General features: G+C 39.9%; 1 protein-coding gene across 4 annotated transcripts in view; it reads left to right on the top strand.

The window, feature by feature from the left end:
- LOC136676832 (interleukin-1 receptor accessory protein-like 1-B) overlaps window positions 1–23657 on the top strand; it is a 479565-nt gene that overhangs the window by 444379 nt on the left and 11529 nt on the right. For 2 of the 4 annotated variants that reach the window (XM_066654081.1, XM_066654079.1), the window contains exon 9: window positions 13932–14075. In XM_066654081.1, coding sequence (XP_066510178.1) covers window positions 13932–14075 — 144 coding nt within the window. Of the gene's footprint in view, window positions 1–13928; window positions 14076–23657 lie in introns of all 4 variants that reach the window. The other 2 variants (XM_066654080.1, XM_066654078.1) reach the window with 1 other exon arrangement.

Genomic DNA, 23657 nt, shown 5'->3' with positions numbered 1-23657 from the left:
AGTCATTACAAATGTTTTAAATAATCATATTATGGGCCTAAACATAGGGATGTATTTTTCACATATTATAAATGGATTGTTTATTGATTTTTGTACTATATCACTATGCATATGGATATGGAGGAATAATAATAATAATAAGCAAAATACCTTTTTTTTCTTTCTTACAACAACAACACAACTGAAATTAAACACACTGCTAGGTCAAGGACCCTACCCTTTTCTACATACTTGTACACCTTGGTGTGGAAGGAAATGATTTCCAGTTTTGAGTATAACTAATGAGACATTGTGTAAGTCCACGATTTCACGAATCGTGGTTTGGTTATTTTAAAATTTTGTTCAGAACACTGCATTGTGAATTTACTGGGAAACAATTTGAGCTGAGTGTGTTGTTTCTCCCACTGTGTTCTACCATAAAGCTTTCTCACTCACCGTCCAACCGCTCTCCCTCTCTTTCTCTCTCTCTTTCTCTCTCTCTCTCTCTCTCTCTCTCTCTCTCTTTCTCTCTCTCTCTCTCTTTAAAATAGAGTGGTTCTCTATAATCAAAATGATTGCACTCTTTCTTGTTGAGAGGTTTAAAATGGTATCTGGGAGGGCAGAGGGGCGGGGGGGCAGAGGGGCGGGAGGGGGGGTTGAGGGGCTGAGGGGCAAAATATATATAAAAAAAAAAATAAAAGCAGCACAAAAGAAAAAATATCCACAGCCACTTTTATCTTCCCCATCTCAGCTCTGAGGAGGGAGAGTGTGTGTCTTTTTATAAATCTGCTTCGGAGCAGTCAGGTTTGTCATGTATCTTTTATATATTTTCCATATTTATCTCAGTACCACATGTCCTCAGCACTAGATGGTTGTTGTGCACTGTTCAGCAGGCCTGGGCCTGGGGGTCCTAAGGTAATGGAATCTCCTGCAGTGTGTGTTGAATGCAAGAGTGAGACAGACAAAAGTGAGACAGTGAGCCATTTGTGATGACCCTGCCTATTTTGATGCTGAGAAGAAATTTTAATTATTACTCATTAATACTCGATAATGCATTTTTTTGTGGAGTAGAACAGTTTTTTTCTTTGCTTTTGATTGTACTCTAAACACAGTGTAAGAGTCATATGGAGCTGAAAATGAATGAAGTTGACCTCTTTAGGTGTAAACCGGAACTTTGTGGAAGTGAGGTTAAGTGTAAATGTAACACTGCTACTTTGGCCGGGGTAGTAAGCTGAACTTCACACTGGGAGGTCATAGCAGACTCACAAGTCCATAAATGTTGCAGGCTAATGTATGAGCAATTTGAAAATGTCTCCATATTTTTTAACAGCACAGCAACTGAGCAGTTTAGTTATAAGCACTCACGCCCAAGTCAAAAGTCGAAGCAATGAATCATTCCACATCCATATCTGGCTTTTTAAATATTAATGCCACCTCAACCCAAGAATGAGGCATGGATGACAGCTCCTTGTCCAAGAACAAAGAACTACTTGTTCATCTTCACTCACTCTCTCTTTTCTCTCTCTCTCTCTGGAGATACACAGTGGTGTGAGATGCGCTTTCTCTCTGAAGAGTTAGAATGAGGCTCACCCGGTGGTCCCTACAGATCTTTGTAATACTTGCTGAATAACTAAGAAGTGCTGCTCTATGCAATTTGAGCTATGGCGACCTGCTGCGGCTGCTTCTTTTCAGTTGTTCTGTAAGAATTTTAACTTGCTTTTCACGTTTCAGCGAACAAAGGCTGGTTTTGAGAACGAGTGTCAGGAATCGTTAGGTGCAGCTCTAGTAGAAGAGAAGAAACATTTTATACACAAAGTGAACATGCCTAATTGTACATTCATTGACCTCTTAAAGGGAACATATACAAGTGTGATGAGTTGTAGTTCTCTCTGATTTGTTTACATTCAGAAGCACCACATGTATTAAGGAGGTACGGTATGTTTGAGGAAAAAAAAAGACTGCTTGTACATGATTGAAGTTTAACTAGTCTGTACGTTTGAAATACCACAAGTATTATAGTTTTGTAATCAGAAACAGCAAAAATATGTCAATATTATCCACCTATGGAGCAGGAATAGAGCAATATCCTCATCTCAAGATGCTTTTTGAGAGAATGCCTAGCATACCGGACTGAGACCCTTTGTTTTTTTTTAGCCAAACACTAGGGCTTTGTAAAAACATTAGACCGTTCCTGAGCATGCAGATAGACCTGAGAGCTAGCAAATTGTGAGGAAACACCTTCTGAATTTGATAAAAGGTGGTTTTGATTACAATTGTGAATGTGGCCTTTAATGTTTCCAGCATCATAAAATTAACAGGGCTGTATATGGGACATTACAGATTTTGTGGAAATAGGCACCAATCCAGTGGGAGTGAGGAAGACCTCATTAGCATCATTACTTTTGTAGCTGTTTAGAGCTCCTATAAGTTTAATAATAAAAGAATCTGGAGTTCAGTGGTGAGAATGTGAGGTGGTTTATACCTGCACACACAAACACACAAAGAAAACTCTGTTTCCTCACAGGCCCTGGTCTCATACATTTTATTCATGATTCTCCTGTTCAACACCTGTGTTAGCCAGCTGTCTGTTGTTAGTCACCATTACGTTTGCAGTTGTTATTTGTGTCTTGGAGAAAACCTTGGATTTTCAAAGACATTTTTTTTCAGGGGCTTTCTCGTGTCCTTCTTCAGTTTTCATTGTGTGGAGTGGTTCTGTGGGAAAGCACAGCTTTCACAAATACAGCCTCCATTTTTCTAACAGCTGAGTGTTTTTTCCCTTTCACACTCAGGAGAATTCGGTGCTGAATATTTTTACATAGCAAGTCATTTCACTTTTAAAGTTTGGGCTTTGCGAAGCGCTTTGATGGCAGCCCTTTCATTTGCTGCAGTATATTAAAGGATTTGCTTGGAGAAGAGACTCCGGGAGTAAACTGCAGGAGATTATTCAGGGCCTGCTGGATTGAAACATCTCCGGATCTCCTGGTCCAGTCTCTCCAACAGTGCCATGAGCGCACCCATCATTCATTTCCAGTGCTTGGATGTTTATTTCATGACTCTGAAATTCTACTATTCATGAGTTTTATATCTGGAGGGGCTGCAGTCATGTTGCTAAGTAGAAATCAATATTTTTTCATGTTACAATATGAGCTCAAGCCAGACCTATGGTATAAATTGCAGTCAAGTTCTTTACATACCAATGCTTCTATTTACACACACACACATTTTTCTCTATTCTCCTGCTCTCTTTCTCTCCCTTCCTCCTATACTATAGGCAGAGAAACATAGTAATACCAATACTATGAGTTCTAACACTTCTAACAGTGTCCCTGGAGGGGACACTACTACTACTACTACTACTAATAATAATAATAATAATAATAATAATGCGTAAACAATTTTTAAATTGATATTTCCTTTTTATGATTGTTATTTCATATTTTCTTACAGAAAAACATTATTTCATTTTATTATGTTAAAAGAAACCTTATAAATAAACATCTAAATGTATTTTGGTCTAGTCTCTGGCTAGTGTGCTGAATGAGTTTCTAATTGTGCCTAGATTAAGGTTAGGTAAAAAAAAAAAAAAACACTCCCCCGGCTTCATTGCCTTGCTGAAAGGCGTCTCAGAAGAGCTACAACCAAATTGCTCTGGAGAGAAGTAACAGAAAGGCCGTACAGCCAGGAGAGCTCAAAAAATAGGCCGTATAATTAGAGGATGCGTTCAAATTAGAGAACAAAGCGGCTTTGAAGATGCATTTCTACCTGTTACATATTGCTTTCTTTTTTAACGTTAATTAACCGTTGCACTCGTACGCTCAGTAATTTGTGCCATTTAAAAGAATGACCTGGTTTCTTCTTTCCTCTCTAATGGCTCTTAGAAGTAATGAAGTCTTTCTCTTTGCTCATTTTGTTTCTTAATGCCCCCACTTGACCTTCGGAGTCAATGACCACAGCCAGCAAGAGCATGTTTTCTTTTTTTCTGTGCCTCCGGACCTTTATTTTCTCACTGCAGCAAAATACTTAGGCTTGAGGCTCACAAGTGGCGCAGCAGTCTAAGCTTAGGCTTTATCAGGAGAGCACCGGTTCAATCCATAGTGATGCATCAGCTATCTTGGAGGTCTTGGAGGAAGATTGTGCTTGCCTTTGATACTCAGATGATACTCAGATTTACTTGGCCCTGTCCCCAAATGACTCTGATCCAGTTGACTTATTGTGCCTTGAACACATCACTAACAGAATTGGACACAACTTTCTGCAGTTGAATAAAGATAAAACAGGGATTTTTCTATTTGGGAACAGCAATGAGAGACACATATTGGCTGCACATCTGGACTCGAAAGTCCTCAAATCTACGCAACTTTGGCACATAAATGGACTCAGATCTCAGTTTTCGTGTCATGTTAAAGCAGCGACTAGATCAGCATTTTACCATCTTAAGAACATCAGTATGACTAGAGATTTTCTGACTAAACCAGAGCTGGAGAAACTTATCCATGCCTTTATTTCTAGTGGGATCGATTACTGTAATGGTCGTTTAATTTCTAAAAAAAAAAAAAACACCATCAAACGGCTTCAGCTGATTCAAAATGTTCTCACCAGAGTTCTCACTAGGAGCAAAAGGAGAGATCATATCACCCCTGCTCTTAAATCCATACACTGTTACAGAATAGACTTTAAGGTGTTGTTACTTGTCTATAAATGTGGATCAGACACAGCAGTGCTGCTGTAATTTTTAAACACTGTGTCCACTCACTGTCCCACTGTAGTTAGACACACCTTCGTTGGTCCACATGTAGATGTAAAGTCAGAGACAGTAGCTCTGTCTGTTGCTATACCGTTTGTGTTGCTCGTCCTCTAGTCCTTTATCAGTGGACACATGACGCTGCTCACAGGATGCTGTTGGCTTATTGGATAATAGTCCAGTCCGGAGGGTCCTGACCATTAAAAATCAGTGTGTGTGTGTGTTTATATGTGAAAATGTAACAGGTGAAATATATATATGTGCATGTGTGTATACATTCAAGGACTCCTACATTCCCTTTGCTGCTCTTTCCTTCTGCTTGTGCCAATCGATGCGTTCCATCTGACTGAGCGATCTAGCCGATTGTAAATCTTTCAGGCGTTTGCTCAGCTTTGTACTGCCGGTATGTAGGCACTTGGTTCCCTGCCACCTGCCACCTCTCTCTCTGTTCCTTTGCTACTTGTGGTCTTCATTGCTTCTGCTGGCACTGGCAAATCTTATAATAAGTTAGAAATGGTGCCAGATGTGGCCAGACAATTTGGCAACTGGTGACAGTACTCTGTTTGTTTCTCAGAAGACAGGCTTCTGCCTAACTTGAGCTTTAGTGCAAAATAAACTCAAGCAGAGATGGGGGATATAAAAAAGTGGAGTCCTTTCAAGACTGGAGGCAACAAATGTGGACCCTGGCTTTAATGGTCTGTGTACACTGTGTGTGTGTGTCTACAGTAATTGTGAGTGCAGAATGGCCTTGAATCAGAGAGAACAGGGATGTATTTGGGTTTGTGAGCTTAATCCTGTAGTGCACAGGGATATGGTGTATGCACCTTTTGGATCTGTGTTACATTCTTATTCCCATTTCTCACAATGCTCTCGAATGGTCAGGACCCCTACAGGGCCACCACAGAGCAGGTATGATATGGGTGTTGGATCTGTCTCAGTGCTGCAGTGACAAAGTATCAGACCCTCTGTCAGCTTGAGGGTGGAGCGTCTGTGGTTTTTTTCAATTTCTTTTTGAGCAATGAAATGATGTCAAGATGCCACTGTCCTCCTCATTTGTGGTTGTTGAGAATAACAAAATGAGCACACCACACACTTCCAGTCAGAGGACATATGAGGTTATGAAGGGTAGAAGCCGAGAATAATATTAGGTGTGATGAATAAACATACACAAAATCGTTTGTAAGCACCCAGGCAATAAAACCACAAAAATACTTCACAACTCACCTTCGAATACAGTTCAGTCCCCACATTACTCGCGTCCATTACACTGTTCAGCAGCTTTTTTGGTCACTGGAGGAAAATTTCTCTTCTGTGGAATTATTCTTGACCACCTTTAGTTTCTCTGCTCATACCATTCCTTGTAGAGTATAATATGGATGTTTTGCCGTCTACTGCCTTTCAACACTGATTGAGAACAGCTTTGTTTAGATTTCAAGGAAATTCTCTTTTTTTGTGAAACTCAACATTTGTTGTTTACATTTATAGCCATTTGTTTTGCAAAACTACACGATATTGAGGTTCGAGATGCTATTGGATGAAATAGTTTCTTGCTGTTTCACCTCTGAATGGCTGTGTAGCTAAAAAAAAAAATTCACTTTCAGAATGCCTTGCATTGATCAAATCTCAAAGCAGATTCTTTGACAGGATAGTGGATAGTTACAGAAGCATTCAGTGATTTCTCGCTGTGCTCAGACCTGAAACAGAAAGTAAAACATAGAAGCACTTTTTTGTGTCTGATTACTTATTTTAATGAACATTGAATTGTATTATATTGAATATGTAACGAACCAAGTATTATCCCTAATTTGAAAGAGCACGAAACAAGGAACTATGAACTAACAAACAGAAAACAATTAAATGACTTGAGACAAAGCCAGGTCAAGAATACAAAACAAACATATAAGAACAAAGAAGAGAGAAAAAATACAAGAAGAGAGAAATCCCATCAGAGACTCAGTTGCTGTAACGGTCTTTTCATGAGGCGTTCATTAGGAGCTTAGCAGGGCATGTCTCAAATCAGTCCCTGTTCCCTACATATTGCACTAATATTAAATGTTTAAACCCAAGCACAAAATGTTTAAAATTAAGTCAAGCCAGAGGTGGTTCAGTATGGGTATATATTATTTTAGAAGTATAATGCACAGTTTGGCTGGTTAAAATCCAAGTTACCTCACTACTTGTGGTGAATATACAGGGAACAAAGGGAACATACAGAAATCTGAGATAGTTGCAGCTCGATCGAGTACACCAGGTTAGATAAAGACAAGCATTTTGGGCAGAAGTATGTTAATCTGGAGTAGTTTATTCAGCAGATTAGCGGTGTGGGTAGTTTACTCAGTAGGTTAGTCATATTGTGAGGTGTTAGTGAGCTGAGGCTGATCCAGTCTGAGCAGAGCGTGCAGTGCAGTGCAGTAAAGTTTGTTACTGTGATGTAGCAACAAGCTACTTGTTGAGGAACTATAATTTGGCGGAAGGATTAACAAATTTCATTAACATCTTTGATGCCACATTAAAGGCTCCATTTATATTTTTCATAATTTATTTATAGTATAAAAGCAGCTGAGCGATCAAGCCGAGGTAACTGTGGCAAGAAAATGATAAAACTCCCTCGGAACATCTGGAATAAACCTTAAGAGGAACCAAGACTCAAAATGGGAACAGGATGTATAAACAAATGGCAGTTTAGAAACAGAAACCAATATGAATAAAAACTTATAGTGTGTATAGTGGTCTATTAAGCCAGGATCTGAGTGTGTTAGTAACTGTATAAAGAAATAAAGGTCAGCAGGTGAAAAGTGATTAGTTCTAGTTGAAACCCAGTCTCAGTGGTCAGTTTGTGAAATGAAGGCGAGACACTCAGGAACATATCTGCATTATAAAAGAGAGAATTATATAAAATAACATGGTATTTTCATAAGCATTTAAAAGCCTTTGAAACACTGCATTGTGGGGGCAGGAGAAGTTGTTTAAGGCTTTATATTACCTTATAAGTAATGTTATATTACCTCATATCTGTTAATTTACACATGACAATGGATTATAGTGTGAGCTTCAGAATTCAGCGTGGCTTACTTCTCATAGTGTGTCTGTGATCTGTGTCTTGGCTCCAAGCCTCATTTTTGCAAGCTTTAAACAAAACACACCCTCCCTTTCATTTCCCAGCCACGCAAACACACAAGAAGATGCATTTGGTGTCGGGAAGGCAAATCAGGCATCTTCTTTTCCATTTCCTTGACACGGAGCCTGTGAACAATGAACATCATTTGTCTTCCCCCCTCCCTTTCCCTCCATCCTATTGCTCGAGTCGTCCCTCCTTTTTTACTTCCCAGAAGAAAGCGGCTCGGAGAAAGGGAGAATGGGGCACCCCCTGGCCCAGACGATTCCTCAGCAAACCCCAACATCAGCAGTGACAAATCGAGATGGCAGCAGCATCCCCAAACAGACTTCTTCACATTTAGGATGGGAAGAGAGAATGAGAGAGAGAGAGAGAGAGAGAGAGAGAGAGAAATGATGAATCGCGTGATGTCAAGTGGCTTTGTCAAATCTATCGGCACATAAGTGAGGCGCAGCCCTGCCAGCCCACAGATAATTTGTCTTAATCTAGCCATGGAGGCTGGGAAAGAGCCTGAGATAGAGAGAGAAAGAGAGGAAGGATGAGCATCTTTAGGTTAATCTCACAGCACTGACAGACACGTAAGATATGGCTAGGAGTCATCTGAACTGTGTAGGGAAGAAAGTGGAGAGAGTGAAAGAGAATAGGGAAAGGATACATTAGAAGATTGGATTGCACATAGGTGATAAAAGTGTATTTACAGTGTATGAATTGTCCTTTCTTTAGGTCATGTTTGTCACGCTTGTGCACACAACACAGTCTATTTGGTGTAGGGGGAGGGGTGGCATCTAGGCTTCTGCTGATTGACAGTAATATCAAGGTTAAGAGGTAGATCCTATCTATCAAAATAGCTTTTCATTCATTAATTCATTCATTCATTATCTGCATCCGCTTATCTAGTTCTAAATAGCTTTTGGCAATTTAAATGTCAACAACTAAAGCAAAAAATTACAAAAATTAGCATGGCTGTGTGCAAAATGGCTCCCTAATCCTTCATTAGTATTGTGCTATGTATGTAGTGAGACACATTTTTCTTCAATATGTAAGGCATGCTAGAAACACAAGAGAATTTGTGTCAGTTGCTTTATAACAACATAAGAAAGCATGTTATACCAGTTTTGAGAAGCTAGGTGCTACAAATGCTGTACAAATTTTGAGAAAGGAGCAGTCCATCTCAATAGACCTCTACAAGAGAAGCAAATTGTTGAGCTCTTCTATATTATTTACAGTTTTTCCATGATTTAATGAAACTAAATATAACTAAAAAAAATTGCTGGTCAAAACTGTTATCCTTATAGCTCACATTAGTAGAAGAAAAATTGAGGAAGAACAAATATATATATATGTTTTTGATGAGTGAATCTGTACAAGTGATGCTAGAGAATTTTCTGTTGTTGGTGTGTATAACAGGAGAAAGGAGGAGGAGTGAAACTTTAGGTTGAACTGCAGTCTTGGGCACATAGTTTCAACTTTTTATTTCACCGTGCCTTTCAGGGCTTCTGTAAGTATGAGTATCCACTGTCTGCTAGTGTACAAGGGTTGGACGCAGGGAGTGTCTCACATTTCCCAGTGAGCTGCCTTATTAACTACTGCTGACACATTTACCTTTGTAAGTAATCTGCTTTCCAAATTATATCCCACATCATTGCTTACTCCCCTCACTTTGCAACACTGGCTTTTACTCCCCTTGGTTTCTCTGTATTTATCACTGTTTTAAACACGTTCTCCTTGGAGATATAGGAAACGTAGGCATGAGGTTGACCTGCCATTATCAGATGCTGAAATAAAATAAAAAGGAGCATTGCATTTCACCCTTACATTGAGCTTCTCTGAGGTAAACTTTCCTCTAAACACTCGGAGGGGCGAAGACAGTAAATACCCTCAGCCATCTTCAAAATAAAAGTCTTACCGCACTACATCAATGACTGAGGAAGCAGCTGATGCTTACTTAAAATTGCATCATAATAAAGATCTCAGTAGGAGAACAGCATGAGTAAGAATTGGGACAGCATACTAGTTGGGAACATGAATTTTAGTACATAATAGGCTGTCTATGTAGAGCGGAGCGCCTGCGTTTGAGACAGACCTCAAAATTGCTTAAACTCTATCCATCTTAGGAAAGCAAATTCTGTGCGTCTGCGGTCCGCAATTTCCAGTTATTTTAACTGCTAATGATAACTGCAGCAGCATGTGTGTTTCACTTTTCACAATTAATTTGCAGTTACTTCCCAACTCAGACAGGATTAAATATCCTGGAGCTCCTCCTTGGTCTTTGTCAGTGACATGTGATTTGTGCTCATGATGTCACCAGCACGCCATTATTGCAGTATAGTCAAGATGAAGAAGACACATTATTTTTATACTTAGGCAGCAGTGAGAGCACTCAAACTGGAGAAGTATGACCAACGTAAGAGGATTCCACTTACGGATAAACCCAGCAAAGGATACCAGGGACTGTTACTTGGATACATTTTCAACTTTATTTATTATCATAACAATATTGCTCCTTATGACCAGACCATAAATTTGAAGCGCTGAACTTACATTAATGCCTTCAACCTGTACTTGGGTATTACCAACCATTTGGTTAAGGCATGAAGTGTGTTTACCTGTGAAAAATCTCCTGAATTCCACAGCTGGGTGCAGGATTTCACCCGAAGAACTGTGACAATCCAGGTTCTTCCAAGCTGGCTGTAATCGAGAGTCATTCTTTCATTAAAAATTTCTCTTGTTAAAGCAGGAGTGTCCAAACTTATCTGCAGAGGGCCGGTGTGGCTGAAGTTTTTCATTGCAGCAGGTGTTCAGTTGTTTGAAGACAGACTGACCGATTAAACAAGTGGAATCAGGTGTGCTCTCCTTGTTTGGAGTGAAAATCTGCATTCGCAGTGGCCATCTGCAGATAAGTTTGGACACCTCTACATTGCAAAATCTTACAGTACATATTTAGGCTGTGGTGATGACGATGGTGAAGTCATGTTATAGTGAATATTATCAGAGCTTGACCTATTCTTAACCAGAGCCGCAGTTCAACCTAAATATATATTTAATAAACAATATTGTCTCAAACAGCGAAGAAGCTCTTCAGATTAGGTTTAAAACCTCTGGATTAAAAAAAAAAACAACAGAGCCCCTCTGTATGTCTGTTAATGTTTTTGTAATATTTGTACCAATATGTGTTGGTGATTATTATGGATAATTCATTCATTCATTCATTCATTATCTGTAACCCTTATCCAATTCAGGGGCGCGGTGGGTCCAGAGCCTACCTGGAATCATTGGGCGCAAGGCAGGAATACACACTGGAGGGGGCGCCAGTCCTTCACAGGGCAACACAGACACACACACATTCACTCACACACTCACACCTACGGACACTTTTTGAGTCGCCAATCCACCTACCAACATGTGTTTTTGGACTGTGGGAGGAAACCGGAGCACCCGGAGGAAACCCACGCGGACACGGGGAGAACACACCAACTCCTCACAGACAGTCACCCGGAGCGGGAATCAAACCCACAACCTCCAGGACCCTGGAGCTGTGTGGCTGCGCCACCGTGCCGCCCCATTATGGATAATTGTACTCACTATATGTATAGTTACATTTATATGTATATTACATATAATTGTAGGTTTAATAATGCATATATCGTTGTTATATATTTACATCTGTTTGCATTTAATGTATATTTATGTTTATACTCAGACAAGAGAAGGTGCCTACCTGATGACCCCTGTGAAGAGCTAGTGATGCAGTGGGTAGTTTGGGTACTCAAGGGCTGGGTTCAGTGAGTAAACGTAGTTGTTAAGGGTAGCTGGTTGCTGATCGGATCATAAATGATCTTAGTGTTGAGGGTAGGATTCAACAACAGAACATGTTGTGGCTGCAGGTAGGAAGAAAGTGTGGTGGGCCCTATGCAAAGCTCAAATAGATTGGTATAGGATATTTATATCTTATGTATAATTATAATAATTATGTATTGTTTCATATGTATAATTATATTAATCAGAGGGCATATTTGTGGAAAGGCGGATTAAATTTTGGGAGCTCATCTGTCATCTCCCACTCACTCCAAGAGATGACACTGAAAAGTTAAACCACTCTGCCTTATTTCTGACCACTTCTTCATGCCCTCATCCCTCTAGATGATAACTCTGTGGTTGAAATTCAGTGTTTCTGTCTGTGTGGTATATTTTCTCACTACTTTTAATTCTGGCTAAATACTAACACAGCGAACCAGAAGTCTCACACAGAAACAAATAAGAGCCATTACTTACATACATGTTTCAAATTAAGGTAGATGTTGCCATTTGAGGCAACATGTTTTTATGTGTTTATAATTGTTCAACTGACAAAAACCTTGATGCAGCATAACTAAACATGAACTTGAAGACCCAGCTGCCTTTATGATCTTTACACTGTAAGGATTACCTTACACCTTTTATTTCCATTAATATGTGGTTTAGTGTTGTGCAGTAATATACTATATCAGTCTGCTTAAAATTTTAGTTTATTGTAGTCAGATCTGCATCTGCAGCACTCCCTTCAGGTTCAAATAGGAAAAACATCATATTATGCACATTTGCAAGCCTGCCCCTGTCGCCGACTGTTAAACTTCCACTTGTAGGAAGTCTCCCATGTGCATGTTTTCTACAGCATACCTCGCCATATGGGAATTTCTCTTATGGTAACAAAACTAACAGCACAGCAGAACTGCAGCATCCCTCACAGCTGTCTTTCTCACTTTTCAAATCTAGCTGAAGCTAGTGGGTGTAGTTGCTCTTAAATTTAAGATATTGAAAAAAAATAGTAAGCTACAGTTACAGAAGTCTTTGGGTTAGCTGAACCCAGTCTGCATATTATTTTACCAGAAGAGGTTTTAGGCTATAAAAGTGCACTTTAACCAAGCCACACTAAACTTAAACGCAGTTAGCCTAGCAGTTTTGGAATACAAACTTATTTCCCCTCCAGTTTAAGCTGTTTTAAACATTCGTTTTAAACATTTTTAACTAAATTTAAACAGGTAACAGGTAGAGAAATATGGTGCAAACATGGGCTCCTCTGACTGTAGGTTAGCAAAAGATATGCAGTTTTTCTGTTTTTTTTTTTGTTTTTTTTTCTTTTGTGCCACATGCTGCATACAATTCTATCAACAGTGGTTTGGATGCGTTGGAGGTGTTAGCATTTGGCACATGATCTCAGAATCCTAATGGGCTCTGTCCGTGTGTATGCAGGCAGATGTTTGTGTCCATGTGTATGGACTTGTATGGGCTTGTATCAAGAAAAATGCTGTCCAGATTAACATTCGTCAGTCAATGGTCCATGTCTATACTCTAAACAGTCCAGCAGAACAGCCAGCAAAACATGAGAGTATTAGGACACACACACACAAAGTACCACTTACCTGCTTCTTACCCTTATATGATCCACATTCTATATAAATCCTTGCAGTGGTTTTATTGGAAAATATTTTCTGGAGCAGTGATGAGTTAGACCTAATTTGATTTTCCGTAAGTGGATTGGAAGATTTAGACCGTTGCAATTTATTCTTTGCAACAAAACCGTACAACCACCGTTCTTTCACATGGGAAAATGTGCTTTAACTATGTCGAATTGGCAGAATGGCTTAAATATGTCCCTGCTTTGCTTCCCCCACTTGTGTGTGACCGCCTGCTATATTACCGAGGTGACAGTTGCGGTGAGTGAGTGCTCTATATTCTCAGACTCCAGAATATTCCCTTGCTTAGCTTATACGGCTGTTGCCATGGCAACTACGATGATGATAACTAGAGTGGGTGGAGCTTTCGATCAACTCTGGAACTGGCTGCCTGAGCACTAATTATTTGCTCCCACTGGTTTACAGTGACCCCAGAGCAGGCCACCCCCAAGCAGAGTCCAGCGGTTTCATTTAGTGTGTGTCAGAGGATTTCCAATAATCAAATATTCATTCAGTGGGCACAGTAAATAGTGAGAGATAATATTGCCTTTTCATGTCTTTTAAAATTTCATCAGTAACATGCAGTAGAATAAATTAAATCTCTCTTTCTCTTTCTGTCTGTTTGTGCATCTGTCTGTCTGTCTGTCTGTCTCTCTCTCAGCAGAACTCATGTATACAGTAGAGCTGGCAGGAGGACTGGGTGCCATTCTACTGTTGCTGATATTCCTGGTCACCCTTTACAAGTGCTACCGGATTGAACTCATGCTCTTCTACAGGAACCATTTTGGCAGCGAGGACCTCGATGGTGGTAAGATAAATGACCTATGATCTTATTCAGCTGTATTTTATAAAATCAACAAATGTAGAGCAATGCCCAACCTACCACGTTCTGGATTTAAAGGCAATGTTCACGAGTTTAATTCCATACACTTTTAAAAAATTCAGAGAAAGATTCCTCACCCTTTGGGCTGTGCATTGGAAAAAAGGTCTAGTGTTTGTACATAGCCCTGGCTCAGTAAATGAGAAACAAACTAAGTTTCTTGGTCCGAAATGGCTCAGGAGAAACAGCATCTGGAGGCTTTTGGACAGTAAAGAGACATCAGAATGTAGAAAAGCATAGAAAGAGGTGAGGTTGTCGCTCAATTAATGCTCCATATGTTATGTACCTTAAAAGGTGCAACGTTTTGCTGTAGTATTTTCTATGTTGCCTTTATTTTTTGAGCAAGGTTAATAATTGTTTTATTGTTTGACATTGATTTTGCCGAAATGAAGATGGACAGCCTTTTGGCTCAGTGCAAACAAAACCAAACAAGAAACCTCTTTGTTCCTCTTCCCTCAGCTCTGTAATCAGGCCTGAACTAAGTGACGGAGTCTTGTGGCACACCGCCCCACCTCAGTCCATGCCACACTTAGCTTCCTCCTGAAGCCCTCCTCCTGGATCAAAGCTGAAGCTGTCTCCTTGACGCATCCCCAGAGGATGAGTAGAGGGAGCTGACTAAGGCCTTGCCCATGCCTGTGCCATGCTTCCATGGAAAAATGATGAGCAGGGGATATAGTTTGAACTTTGACCCAGGAGGGTGGGCTCAGTGAGAAGCACTGCACAGACTAAGGTGGCACTGCACTCACGTTGGCCCTGATTACCTGTCACTCTCAGTGAGAAACACATAGCAAAGATGTGCTGAGATGGTTTTATAGGTCAAGAGTGCCACAATATTGCTGCTACAAATTAGATATTTTGTTACTTTTTTTATAAATAATTTAGTTGAAAAATCTAATAAATCAGAACAAACAAAACTAATTAAATTCAATTCTATGTTGTTTGAATCAGACATTTTTTCCAAACTAAGTAAAAATAAATTAAGCCAAAGAGGCTGTCAAATGTCAAGTTTGTTACTTTGAAGTAGAACAGTAAATGTCAGCATCTTAAAATTTAAACATATTTTCTGTACATGTTTTGAGATAGACTGAGTACATTGAATTTATAAAAACAGGATATGGATCTCACTTGTTGCTTATTTGTTGAAGCTTAGCTGTGGGGTGTGGGTGACTGAAGATTTTGGAGTTTTCTTCACTGGGTGCTCTGGTTTCCTCCCACAATACAAAAACACACGTTGGTAGGTGGATTGGCAACTCAGAAGTGTCCATAGGTGTGTGTGTGTGTGTGTTGCCCTGCAAAGGACTAACGCCACCTTCAGGGTGTGTTCCCACCCTGCGCCCAGTGACCTGTATTTATTGTCCAAATATCTGATATCACATTTACGAGACCATTATTTTTTACCCATTTTCAGGCACTTACAAGACTTCATAAACACATTAGACAAGTTCTGAGCAAACAAACAGACTGGAGAGCTAGCAAATAATGAGGAATCTCCCTTAATGATAGCCTATGAACCCTATGCATATAGCTATTAAAGATAAAAATACACAATGAAGATTTATTTAAGCTTTTTAATTTATATTTGTTAATCTAATGCATTATTATTTGATGTGAAACCAAAAAAAAAAAAACCTTGAAAACCTATAAATCAATAATAGGAATATGTTTTTGCTGATGACTCAGTTTTCTGCCCAGAGACAGCGTGAGATGACGTCATTTGAGTCAAAACGAAACTAAAAGTAAACGCCGTCTGTTTGTTCCTTCGCAGCGTCGTCTTTCTTGATAATAGCGATTATAATTACACCATTTCATGACGAATATGACACACAAATTTTGAAGGAGCACCTTGGTTTTTAGGTGTTTTTTCACACTGGATTACTCCCAGAGGCTTCACAGCACCGCGATGAGAGCGCTATTTTTAGAAACGGTAGGATCTGCGCTTTCTAACGGAATACGGAGCTCACAGACGCATTCAGACATTCAAGACTTACAAAGCTGGTTATATAAGGTGTGTTCTACCCCGCAAATTGCGGGGTTAGACTTGTTTGGGTTAATATTCGCGAAACTATCTGACATTATACTTAACCTAAATATGTGATGTACTGTAACAACTTGATAGTATTTCCTAGCATTGTAGGAGATGCCGTAATAAACCAAGAAATTTAAAATAGCAATATTTTAAAAACCTTTCTAATGATTAACACTGGATTGTTTAAAAATCTTAAGAACGCTGACCTGTGGCTGCTTCACTTTGGCCTCTAAGGAGCAGATATGTTTCAACTCCTTTGCTCTGTTTACTTCTCCCAGTCTCAACAGAGAAATCGCAAGCAGTTTATTTGATGAATGGTGTTCAGTGGTGCGCCTACCTCACCTTGACATTCCATTAAACAAATTGAATGGTCCATGCACTGTAGGTCAGGACTAGGTGAACTAAATATTTCACCTCGTGTAACAGATTTAATATTTTCTCTTTGAGCTGTTGGAAATTGTCAGGTCTTTTCATATGAACTACAATAAATAATGAAAAAAAATTATCCAAGCTAATAAAGAAAGAATGTGCTTAACTTGCTCTGTGTCTGGATCAGAGTCTAGGATGTCAAAGAATTCCTGTATCAAAAAAGCTAGAAGTTTTCTGAAGTGGGTGTCAGTTCAAGGTTATTTGTTATTTCCTCTAAGAGCCGTTGGCAGGCTGCTGAGCTGAAATACATTAGAGACAAAAGATAGAAGGACTGAGAGAAATATTAGTCAGCAGGCAAGTTCCACCACGCATAGAGATGTCACTAGGCTAGAAACCCCCCCTTCCTTTTTGCAGCTCTGAAGCATTGCATGCTTTCTTTTGAGGCACCTTGATGACTGGCATTCCAGGCATTTCTATGAAAGTCATTACTTCAGGAGCTAGGATGGGGTCCCAGTTCGGGGGCCTGAGCATAATAGATGGCTCTAAGACAGATAGAGGTGGTGAAAAAGCTGGATAAGGATGGAGGGGAGTTAACACCGGTGCCTTGAACTTAATTCCAAACAGCGATTGTCTCCTTTAATTGTGCCACTCCGGTAAGCTCAAGGGAGAGGGAAACAGATTTTCAATTTGCTCTCAGTTTAAGGGGATCAGTTTCAATAAGCCTGCAGGCCTTGCCCACAGTTCCCCAAAGAGCTGCACACATCCCAGAAACACTGAGGTGATTATTCCCCTCCCCCACCTCTATTTTACACACTTGGCCTGTCCCCCTCAGTGCTTGAATGGACTTTTCTATTGGCTGAAGAAACTGCCACTTAAAGATCATCACTATTTTTTTCTATGGTACTCTAAAATGGAAGATGTGGGAACAAAAATGGAAGTGCCTGGTCTTAGCACTGAGAAGCCGTACAATTGCCAGAATTACAACCTGCCAACTTAGCTTGGACAAGAATTTGTGTAAATTTTCACAAACTATCAGACAAAATACCTCTCCTGAGCATTACACAGCCTTGTGCTACAGCTGGTACTACAGCCAAAAAAACAAACACTTAGCTAATGTACACACACACTGTGTATATGGCTGCTTTAATACTCGGTATCTTCGTGGCTTCAAATTTCATGTCTTTGTCATTTCATGGGAGTTTCCTCCACCTCTAGACTTCCTGAAGCAAGATCAGCGTGTGTAACCTCCCTATGTGTTTACTGAGCACATGATCTGTGTAAACATGTATTACCACTTGTAAATGATCAAATAAGATACATGTAGACAACACAAATTAGAGTCCGTTTAAGTTTCCACCCAGAAATCGGAGGGCTTTGGGGAGGTGAAACAGATGAGACACAATTCACAGAATTCATTCCAAGTGGTCCTCCTCATGTAATATATACTCTCTGGTCACAACAGCAAAAAGGGACTTCACATGTGCACACAATGAGTTCCCATTCAGTCATCTAAAAACGTACCTTTGTTAATCAAAACTATATATTTATTTTGAAGAATAGAATCCCTATAAGTGGCTCAGATGTCACTTCAAAAGATGGCACAAGATATATTAATTTATAATGAGTCCACACCATCGCCACTTAATCCTCAGTCACCCCCGCATTGGTCAGGAAAAGGGGAAAAAAAGAAGAAAAATAAAAACAGGATGAGTGACTTGAAGTTAATCCATGGATCAATCAGTCTCTTCAAAATAGCCTTGAATGCACTTGGAATTGCTATCAGCCTTTTTTTATAAGTAGGAGGAAGATGTGAATCATTGGCTAGAAGCAATAACAGAAGGACATATTTGGTGGAAGTTTGTTAATAACATCCAGAAGCTTCCAGAAGTGGGTCTCTAGTGGTTATCATTTGATAAAGTTGAACATTCATTCATTCATTCACTATCTATAACCGCTTATCCAGTTCAGGGTCACGGTGGGTCTGGAGTCTACCCGGAATCATTGGGCACAAGACAAGAACACACCCTAGTCCTTCACAGGGTTAAAGTTGAACAGTTTGTGGTAAACCATGAAGTTCATAAAGTGTTGTAAATCTTGAATTTGGTGTATAATTCAGCGCCATGGTTTTTAGGGAAATAAGATCTCCAAGTCATTCTACTAATACTAATAACAAAAGTGTTTTTTTTTAACTCAGGGAGAGACAATATTTTCAAAGAGAACTGAATTCAAGGGTGCCAATCACATCCCCACAGGGTCTAAGGCTTTTGAAGTGTTTTGAGAATCTGAGACGGTTTGCCTGAGCATTCTGGATAGTGTCCACATTGAGGTCTCAAATGCTCTTTTGTTTTTGTGTTTGATACATTTCAACAATGTGTAATGGTCTTGGAGAGAATTGGAGCGCTTTGTTTGCAATCTCCATGCATCTGTTAAGTTCATATTCATCCTGAGTACTACACAAAATCAGATTTAAAAGCTATCCAAATGGGGGATGTGCCTGAGTGTGCCAAAAAGGTGCTCCAGCACTGTGAACATTTAAATTGTTTCCAAATCCTCAGTAAAGGAATAATTTATTTGAAATGCCAACAAAGCTAATAATGGAGAAGCAAAGAAAGCAAAAAACGACCATGCATGGAATGTTTCCAAATTCATGTGCATGCTGGACTTGAGAGTATCAGACCGAGGGAGGTCTCAGAGTGGTTCTTTCACACATGCAGCACACAAAAGGAGATTTACTGTTTCAGACTTGTTCTCACACTGGGAAATGCTGCATGTGCTTTAGGCATGGGGCAGCGCTTGAGATACAGCATGATTCTGGTGGACATTAGCAGTTCTATTCACATATGTGCTCACTCTGACTTTACCCAGGTCTTTACTAGGGCTATAGTGGGATGAAGTCCGCATAAAGTCCGGGACAGATGTTTCAGGTGTCTGGAAAATTTCTGGGTTACCGTGCATGTCTGAAAGGCTATTGTGTTACATTTATAGGTTGCCATCAAAGAATTCTCTGTCTGTGACTCATAACAGTATCTGAGTAAGCAGGAAATATATGTTTGACAGAGAGCACCATACAGCAGGGTAGAAAGTGCTATACTGAAGGAATTTGTGCCCATTTGTGGGACAGTGGTGTAACCAATATTTAATCCTAAAAGTGACTTAATCACATTTTAATCTTTCTATCTGTTTGCATTAAAAAAACGTGAACGTCTGGTTTGCCGTTGTCAGTTTTAAAAGTCTTGTTTGTTAGTAATGAGCTGCCATGTGTTTTATTTTATAATACTGTTCCTGATCATTAGTAACTCCTAATGACAACACAGTAACACATTGTAAATTCGTAATGAGTTAACATGTGATGCTGTTAAATTACAAAAAAGCAACACAGTGAATTCATTATCTAACCACAATATCTTGTATATTTTAAAACATTTCTTAAAGAATAAGGAGGTAGGACCTGGCAATGTGTGAACTGAATATTTCTGTAAGCCCTCTCTTTGACCATATCTTCCATTCAATGAAACACTTAAAAATAGGAAGTGATGTTTAAGGTTAATGCTGCTTTAGGGGGGTGGGGGGGTGGGGGGGTTGGGGCTTGGGTATAGTGTCTCCAGCTTCCTTTTATACAATAATTTTGATTTTGAACTGCTGGGAGGATGTATTTAAATTATAGTTTTTAGATGTGACCAGTGATTAATGAGTTGTTACTGTTCCTACTGAGCAATTAATCAGTACACTCAGTAGTTAATAAGAGTGATTTGGTTGTTAATGTAGTGCTAACCATTAGTTCCTACTGCATAGTTATCTATTAAATACCTATTAAAAATGGGCAGCCGTGGCCTGGTTGCTGTGGAACTGGGCTTGTAACTGGAAGGTTGCCTGTTCGATCTGCAGAGCCGGCAGGTCATGACTCAAGTGCCCTTCAGCAACCCACTGCTCCGGGAATGTGTGCTCACTGCCCCCTAGTGTTCACTAGTGTGCGTGTAAATGTGTGTTTCCCTGCACGGATTGGGTTAAATGTGGCGAACCGATCCCTCTGTGGGCAAGCACAGTGGCTAGTAATGTGATTCTAATTCTAAATACCAAATGGTACTGCAAAGTGTTAGTGCCATTGGTATACGGATATATACTTGTATATTGCAAGCTATTCTAAGAAACAAATTTGTTCTCTCCGGTGTCTGTGAATGAATGGAATTCCAATAACTGAACTCAGAAAAAAAGTAAAGTAAGTAAATACTAAGTGCTCAGACAGGCATCTTTTGCCACCTCCTTTTATCATGCTGTATCATTCCTGACCACGTTGTAAACTCCTGTTCACATGCAGCCTTCAGTGCCACAAGGGAGCACACAGATATCTAACATTGGCAAGTTCAGTGTGCTGTCCGTGGGTGGAATGGGCGTGGATGCGTCAGAGCTGCAGGCCGACTGTGTGCGTGTGTGTTTGTGTGTGTGGGGGGGACGCTGAAGAGGTTAAAGGTCCCGCGTGTGCGTTTGCACAGTTCCAAATCTGAGCTTTTTCGTAGCCTGATGACGGAGAGAGAACTGTTGGAAAAGCAACATTGATTATTCCTCCTCCAAATTTCAGCCTCCTCTTGTGCTTTTGCAATATCCTTTTTGTCTTTTCTCTTCTGTCTCTCACTTTGCTTCCTTCTCTCTCCTTCACAAAAGGGTCCTTAAATAGTGGCTGAGATCTGTCTAACTTTCCTGTTACCCCATATGTTTCGTTTTTAAACTACTGATTAATCAGTGGTTCTTTAGTAAAGTCACTAATATTATACTATACTAAAATAGCCAGTTTGATATACACCAACCAGCCAAGTCATTAAAACCACCTTCTTGTTTCACACTCCATTTTATCAGGTCCACTAACGACATAGGTGCACTTTTTAGTTCTAGAGTTACATACTGATATCCAGCTGTTGTTTCCACCCTATTCAGGCCAGGACCACTGCAGAAACTTCACAGAGCAGGTATGATTTAGGTGCGGGATAATTCTCGGTTTCATGATGTGTTTGTGTATGTTGTGCTGGTGCACATGGGTCAGACACAGCACTACTGCTGGAGTTTAGTGTCAGTGATGGCTTGAAATTAGTCTAACAACTAAAACTACCCAGCCAGCAACATCCTGAATGTGGAGTACTGTGTCCATTGATTAAGGACTAGAGAATGACCAATACAAACTGTCCAGCAGCAAATGAGCTACTGCCTCCTACTTTACATTTACAAGGTGGATGAATGAGGTTGGTGAGTCTAATACGGTGGCCAGTAAGTGGACACTGCTGTCTTTGTCTTTTCTGAATTTTCCATTGGGATCTATAGTTTTGTGTATCCATGTAACTATCACACACAAAAGTCTAATATTCATTAAAATATGGGTCTACGTAAATGTTTCTATTAGGTTTTCCTCACCTTATTTCAGTAAACATCTAGATACTGTTAGAAGTAAAGCCTGAAATACTGGAAATAACCTAAAAATTGTTTTTACACAAAATATAATTGCTCTCTAAACTTCAGACACAAATGTCTATGTCTTCCTAAAAAAACCACAAAGAGAAGTCTAAGTCTTGTGTAAGGCCTTGTAATAGTTAACAGAGTGTAACTAACTTGTAGTGATTTCTGAGCTGAAATATGAGTATCAGGAAGGATATGAAACTGATCTTCTCTTCATTTCTATAGATGACACCTGAAATCAACATTGTAATAAGATTAAATTATTTGCAGTAAACGTAGTGGAAGCACCATATGAAAGTCACTGTATGGGTTTGTCCACCCCACGCCTTTCCCCCACCGCCCCCCTTCCCCCACCATTTGTTGCAGATGCAGGCAGGAAATGTTTGCTCTGGCTTCAGACACAGGGCAAAACTTCTCTCTTTTAAACCTAACCCTTAGTTTAAGCCTACATCTAACCCCAATCTCAACATGAGCCAGCACCCAGAAGCAATCAGTCCACCCAGTCAGGGAAAATGGAAATACTGGCAGTAAAAGAAGGCACGTATATTGAGACTGAGATAAAGATGTGCTGAAATGGAGGAGGAGTGATTTGGGAATGAGGGTAGTACTGCTAGGAGAATGGTGAAGAGTGATAGAAGAGTGAGAGAGAGTGATGGCTCTGTCTGTAGCCTGAAATGAGCCATTACAGCAGCATATGGGACGCACCTGCCCCGTGCCTTATGCCTCCGTGCTTCTACTCCAGCGCGGATGACGGCAATCTGCACCGCTAGGCAGAGAGTGGTGCTAAACTCATGAGAGCCTAGGAAAAAGTTGGAGTTCTCATTACAAGATCTGACAGATTGTGTCTTTTTTCACTTCAGAATCTGCAAGAGACAGCGGCTTCGTGTACGTATTCATACAGAACCATTTTTGTCTGCCAAGAGTTTGAACCAAAAGAATATACACAACTTTGATACCTGCAACTTATGAATCCTTTCAGTTCAGATTTTATAAAATGTTTTGTTTATCATTGGTACATACTCAATATTTGTGAATTTTAATTTTATTTTATTATTTCTAGAGTCTAAGGAATTAGAGTCTATGTTTCATTACACTGGCATTTGTCAAAGGAATGAATAAATTATGTATGAACAATCAGTTCTTGAAGTTGATGTGTTGGAAAGAGGAAAATATATACTATATATTCTGAAAATGATTTAACCGAATTTGGTCTTGATTTTGACCGCATCCCTATAGCTTAACCTGAACTCACTTGTCTCCTATGGTCTTGACTACATGGTATAGGCCTCGCATTAGCTTCCCAGCTGCAAACACTTAAAAACAAATGTCAGTCACCAGGCTTGACTGAATGACTTAATTTGCAATAAGGCCCAATATTTGCCTTGCTTCAACTTGAAGCCAAGTGGCAGTGTTCAGTCCGAGTGCTTTAGTCACAACATAGACTACTGCTGTGTTGTTCATCATAACGTGATGAACTTATTCAGTGTGCACGTTTACCTTCATCCATCTCAGCCTGTAAGTGAGCTCAAGGTTTACTTTAATAAGAGTGAGAGACAGTTCACCCCTATTTTCTTCACCTTCCTCTCTCTCTGTCATCCCTTACTCATGGGTCCCCTCCAACAGACGTAGGGATGAGGGCTGGGGCCAGATTAGTCCTTTGTAGGAAAGAGGGA

Source organism: Hoplias malabaricus, chromosome X2 (genome assembly GCF_029633855.1).
Source record: "Hoplias malabaricus isolate fHopMal1 chromosome X2, fHopMal1.hap1, whole genome shotgun sequence".
In the NCBI taxonomy this organism is placed as follows: Eukaryota; Metazoa; Chordata; class Actinopteri; order Characiformes; family Erythrinidae; genus Hoplias; species Hoplias malabaricus.
This window is presented reverse-complemented; position numbering and strand designations above follow the sequence as displayed.